At 50.6% G+C, this 5,916-nt stretch overlaps 1 protein-coding gene across 1 annotated transcript in view; it reads right to left on the bottom strand.

Annotated features, from left to right (window-relative positions):
* Positions 1 to 2,480: 2,480 nt before the first annotated feature.
* The window catches only part of LOC307091739 (carboxyl-terminal PDZ ligand of neuronal nitric oxide synthase protein-like), a gene marked incomplete at both ends in the record, with an annotated part of 13,406 nt that continues 9,970 nt past the window's right edge, over positions 2,481 to 5,916 (bottom strand). Inside the window, one exon of the mRNA XM_079759388.1 lies at positions 2,481 to 2,636. Within this exon, the coding sequence (XP_079615514.1) occupies positions 2,481 to 2,636 (156 nt within the window). The remainder of the gene's footprint in view (positions 2,637 to 5,916) is intronic.

Raw genomic sequence — 5,916 nt, 5'->3', positions numbered from 1 at the left:
GGAGAAGTTTGGGGAAATATTTGGATGTGCATCAGAGAAGGCAGAGAGTCTCAACATCCCAGTGCCTACTGTAGTGCCTGGTCAGGAGAGGAAAAGGAAAGTGCCAGTGTGTTTACAACAAAGCCCAACAGTGTCTCAAGTAGGTGCTCAGTATGAGTCTGTGGAGTTATACTTCAGGAGTAGTGTTTTTTACCTTTCTGGATACTATGACTGAGGAGCTCAACAGGAGATTCACTGGAAGTCCCACTGCTAGAATCATTCAGTCCTTCCCCCCCTTAACGGTACATGCCAACTGGGAGGAGCCAAACACAGAAGCCAAGGAAGCTGTCCACATCCTCTGTGATTTCTATGGAGAAGATAAGGACCAGCTGAAGACAGAACTAAAGGTGTTCCACTCCAGCTTTCCTGCAAAATACCTCAAAGAAATCTTTGCCATACTGAGGGAAAACAGTGGCCAGCCCATCTTTCCTGCCTTTTTGAAGATGATAAAAATCTATGCAACATTGCCAGTGACAACTGCTTCTGTGGAGAGATCATTTTCAAAGCTGAAAATGATCAAAACTAAACTAAGAAGTCTGTGTGGAGAAGAACGGCTCTCTGACCTTCTCCTGCTTGCTATAGAAAAAGATATCAAGATCAATCATAGTGAGGTCATCAACATCTTTAAAGACATGTCACCGAGGAGGATGCTGCTTTAGAAAGTGGTAATGATCAGTCTCCACTTCAAAATGACACTTTAAAAAACAGATTCTCACACTGCTATAATAAGGCAGCCGGCAGTTCCACATGCTGCATGTTTCATTCCCATGTGTTCTAATGTGCTTTTGTGTATGCTGCCTTTAGCTCGAGACCCTCAGCTCCACCTCTAGACTGTTCACACCTGGAGTCCTGTCGCTGTCTGCCGCTGTCTGCTGTCGCCTGCTGCCCGGTATGCCTGTCCCGTCAACTGTTTAGCAGCTCTTTAGTCTTTGTTTAGTGTTGAGCCAGTAAGCCTGCCATTATGTTTGTTCCCAATTTTCTCCTGGTTCTGTGTTGCTAGGGAGGATTAGAACATGTACTTTTCTTTAATTTAGAAAGTTGTCTTTTGTTTCCAGTCAGGGATAGGCTACGTTTTGTTTGTTGTTTTTGCCCGTGGATCTCCCTGAAGACAAGCGCTTGAGTTTGGCAATAAACACCCTTTACTTGGGCTACATGACTCCTACTGTTTTTGACATGGTACTATGTTACTCCCCTTACCCCTAGCCCACTTGGGGGAAAGTGCCCTTATTTTTCACTGAGCATCTGCCCCCCAAAATGACAATATATCGCTGTCGGTACAGTAAAGATGTTCATAGAACCAAGTGCAAGTACTAACAATCGCTAGGCTAAACCATTCCCTGTGTACAGCAGTGATAGCTAGCTATCATTGCTGTATAGTGAGAGTGACAAGTGATAGCAGCTACTGCAGATGAACTATGAATAAGTACAACATACATTAAGTGTGTACATTAACTGCCAGGACGTACAACATACAATGGTGACAGGAAGGGGCTGGGTAGCTATGCAGCGTCTAGGTAAACTCTGAACAGGTGAGTTTAGAGTCTTTTGTGGAAGCTGGTGAGCGACTCTGCGATCCTGACATCGGAAGGGAGCTCGTTCCACCACTCAGCTCCCGAAACAGAGAAGAGTTGTGACTTCGCTGATCGACCTTTGCTTGCTCTTAGCGATGGTGAGTGTACTGCATGTGTGTGTATGTGAGTTAGAGCATGGAAACCCGACGGTACCCGGGTCGGGTTCGGGTCGGGCTCGGTCACATCGGCGCGAGAAGGCGTTGGAGTTGGCGTTGGCGCTGCTTTAGTGTTGACGTTAACTGGACTTACCTGGGGACACTCGTGCTAACTTGAATGGGCTACCTGTCTTACAGAACCTCAGAACCTCTTGTGTGTTTTTTAGGAATTCATCGTTATCGCGGCCTTTTTTGCGGCAGCATCTGAATTTCAAGGTTGATTCTGCCCAAAAAGCGGGCGTTGACAGGGAGCATAAGAGCGCTGCCTGTCAACGCCCGCTTGTTGTGCTCATCTGTTGACATTTCCAAACGCCTTACAGTTGTCTAATAAAGCCGTACTTTCAAACACACAAACGTAAACTTGTCATTAGTATGAGAAAAAATAGACAATAACTGTGTCGGGTTTGGGTCGGGCTCGGTTACTTCTCTGTCGGACGTGGGTCGGGCTCAGAGAGAAGATGCGGCCTGTTCCGCGCTCTAATGTCAGTGCACTGCATGCGTCGCATGTGTGTGTATGTGAGTGCATGTGTGTGTATGTGTGTGTATGTGAGTGCATGTGTGTGTATGTGAGTGCATGTGTGTGTATGTGTGTGTATGTGTGTGTATGTGAGTGCATGTGTGTGTATGTGAGTGCATGTGTGTGTATGTGAGTGCATGTGTGTGTATGTGTGTGTATGTGAGTGCATGTGTGTGTATGTGAGTGCATGTGTTCCACCTGGGCGGCGGCCGCCTGCGCTTGTTGCTCCTGCTGCTGCAGCTGTCTCTGCAGCAGCTGGAGCTCCACAGATCCGGACACCTCCCCGCTCATCACCCCCCCGGTCGGGGCGCCGAGCGCCGGGCCGCCGGGCAGCAGCGGCAGGTCCTTTGGAGCCTGTTGGTCAACGACAGCAAGATCAGACAGCGGACCCCACGAGACCAGGAGGACCCCACGAGACCAGGAGGACCCCACGAGACCAGGAGGACCCCACAAGGACCAGGAGGACCCCACAAGGACCAGGAGGACCCCACAAGGACCAGGAGGACCCCACAAGACCAGGAGGACCCCACAAGACCAGGAGGACCCCACAAGGACCAGGAGGACCCCACAAGACCAGGAGGACCCCACAAGGACCAGGAGGACCCCACAAGACCAGGAGGACCGCACAAGGACCAGGAGGACCCCACAAGACCAGGAGGACCCCACAAGACCAGGAGGACCGCACAAGGACCAGGAGGACCCCACAAGGACCAGGAGGACCCCACAAGACCAGGAGGACCCCACAAGACCAGGAGGACCCCACAAGGACCAGGAGGACCCCACAAGACCAGGAGGACCCCACAAGGACCAGGAGGACCCCACAAGACCAGGAGGACCGCACAAGGACCAGGAGGACCCCAAAAGACCAGGAGGACCCCACAAGGACCAGGAGGACCCCACAAGGACCAGGAGGACCCCACAAGGACCAGGAGGACCCCACAAGACCAGGAGGACCCCACAAGACCAGGAGGACCCCACAAGGACCAGGAGGACCCCACAAGACCAGGAGGACCCCACAAGGACCAGGAGGACGGGACCGGGAAGGACCTCTTTAGGCTGTGGGGGGGGGGGGGGGGGGGGGGGGGGGGGGGGGGGGGGGGGCAGCGGAGGACCTTAGATAGACATCTGCTGACCTGATAATAACCACACCGAGCACACACACAAACACACACACACAGGCAGGACATCACGTGCACACGCAACGTCCCGCGTGTGTTGTGAGCCACAGGGATGACGTCACCCGGTCCCATTTGGAGGGAAGACACGGCGTAATTAGGACTCCTCGGACGAGGTCTTCATCACCGAGGTCTATCAATAGCATGCATGGCCATGGATTGGACAGCAGTGTGACGGCTTCCTGCTGTAATTACGGCTTGACGAATGCACTTTGGACCCCCCAGGGAAAAACAATCCTCAATGGCAGACGGCAGGAGTAGGGAGAGATCGGGGAGCAGTCTTTCTGTCGTGTGTGAGGTGAATTCAACGGCGTCTTGTCTTTGGTGTTTCGGTAATCTACTGCTAGCAGGAGGCTAACTAGCCCAGGGGGCTAACTAGCCCAGGGCCGCTAGCCCAGGCACGGGACAGGTGGACTCAGGACGTTCACGTGCAGAAAGATATACAGATATTTATATATACACGAGGCATAAGATAAACAAATATTGTGGCAACCCGGCCCCGACACAGCGGCCCTGGAAGCCCAGGGCCATGTGGAGCAGGGGTCTACCACCCTGCTCCCCCGCCAAACGCAGAGGGGAAACACCTGCGATGGAGGAGGGCGATCAGACGCAGGTGAGCGCTATGAAAAGGGAAGCGGAGACTCTCTAACGAGGGAACGTGTGGGTCCAGTATAGGACTGCGGACCGGACCGAGATTCGCTCCCCGGACGGACCACCAGAGACCCGTCCCGAGGACGCCGACGGGCCACACGGACGGAGCGCCGCCTACCACCAACGTGTGAGAGAGAGAGGACCGGAACGTCCCCCGAGGCTCACGGGGCCCGGACTTTGAATTATAGTTCTGCCGGGATGGGAGATTCCCCTTTTGTATAATTTCTATAATTTATTTATTGAATAAATGCGCCATTGCCGGCTGTTTTCACAACAGAGACGTGTACTGATTGGGGAAAGGCGGGGCAGGATGGGACCGGGTTACTACAATATATATATACCCGAGACATGAGATATACATCTATATACACGAGACATAAGATATATATATATACGAGACATAAGATATACATATATATACACGAGACATAAGATATACATATATACGAGACATAAGATATACATATATATACACGAGACATAAGATATATATATACACGAGACATAAGATATACATATATACGAGACATGAGTCCCAGCAGTGTTCTAAACCGGCCCCATCCCGTCTCTTGACCCAACCCCAAAGAAGGAGATGAAATAAAATAAATTAAGAAAACAGAAATGAAAAAACATGATTGAGTTCACATCTATTATTCCGAAACGATTACAAAAGGGTCTGCAGTGGTGAGCGCCTTCAGGATAGAACAAACAACGCAAGGAGGATCAGAGGGCAGACTGGCGTCTGATTGGTCAATCGGTCCATCAGCCAGAGCTAACCCTTGACAGAGACCTGGTCCTGGGTTAGGGTTAGATGGACCAATCAGACTGGCATCTGATTGGTCCATGGGTCCATCAGCCAGAGCTAACCCTTGACAGAGACCTGGTCCTGGCTTTCTTTCCTCCGAATGAATAACCCATATGATGTCATTAATATTCAAGAGCCTCATACATTTTTTACATTAGTAATCTCTGAGAAGGCATCTCTGTCGACTGAACGGAGCGCTTTCTTTCATCCTGGTGGTGCGGGCACGGCCCTGGAAAGCACTTTACCCTACGCCGGGGGGGCTTTATGCTTTAATCTTCCAGCTCAAATGTTGCCTAAATACGTGAAACAGGCACGTAAGCCCTGCTGGGATTAATCCTTTTTAGCAGAGGGTTTTATCCAGAGCGTCTTGCGTTGACTATTGATCAGATTCAGATACACGCTAGTAAAGACCAGATAAGGGGGGGGGGGGGCAACTTGCTCAAAGTTTACTACAGGTAGACTGTGGACATTGGAGTTTGAATCCACAACGTTTTCGGCGCAACCTAATGCTGTTGCTGCCACAAAGCTGCCGCTACGCTGAGAGCTAAAGGCTACATTACTGAGGGAGGGGTGGTTAAAGGTTTCTCTGCAGTGGTGGTGGAGAGGCTATCCGTGGCCATGGGGGGTTGATTCAGAGGCGGGTTTACAGACACAAAGGGGGGGGAACAATGTCACACCTTCATATACATACAGATACTCATAAACATGCACCTCTGCCTATCTCTCTACCAACCACCTACATATACAGTTCTATATACGTACATACTGTACGTATATAGAACTGTCTGTGTGCTGACAGACAGGCAGTCAGAGGCCGACAGAGAGAGAGAGTTAGACACACAGACAGTTCTATATACAGTACATACTGTACGTATATAGAACTGTCTGTGTGCTGACAGACAGGCAGTCAGAGGCCGACAGAGAGAGAGAGTTAGACACACAGACAGTTCTATATACAGTACATACTGTACGTATATAGAACTGTCTGTGTGCTGACAGACAG

This window comes from Pollachius pollachius (genome assembly GCF_949987615.1).
Source record: "Pollachius pollachius genome assembly, contig: scaffold_67, whole genome shotgun sequence".
Taxonomy (NCBI): Eukaryota; Metazoa; Chordata; class Actinopteri; order Gadiformes; family Gadidae; genus Pollachius; species Pollachius pollachius.
The sequence above is the reverse complement of the archived record's forward strand: the minus strand, read 5'-3'. Positions and strand labels throughout refer to the sequence as shown.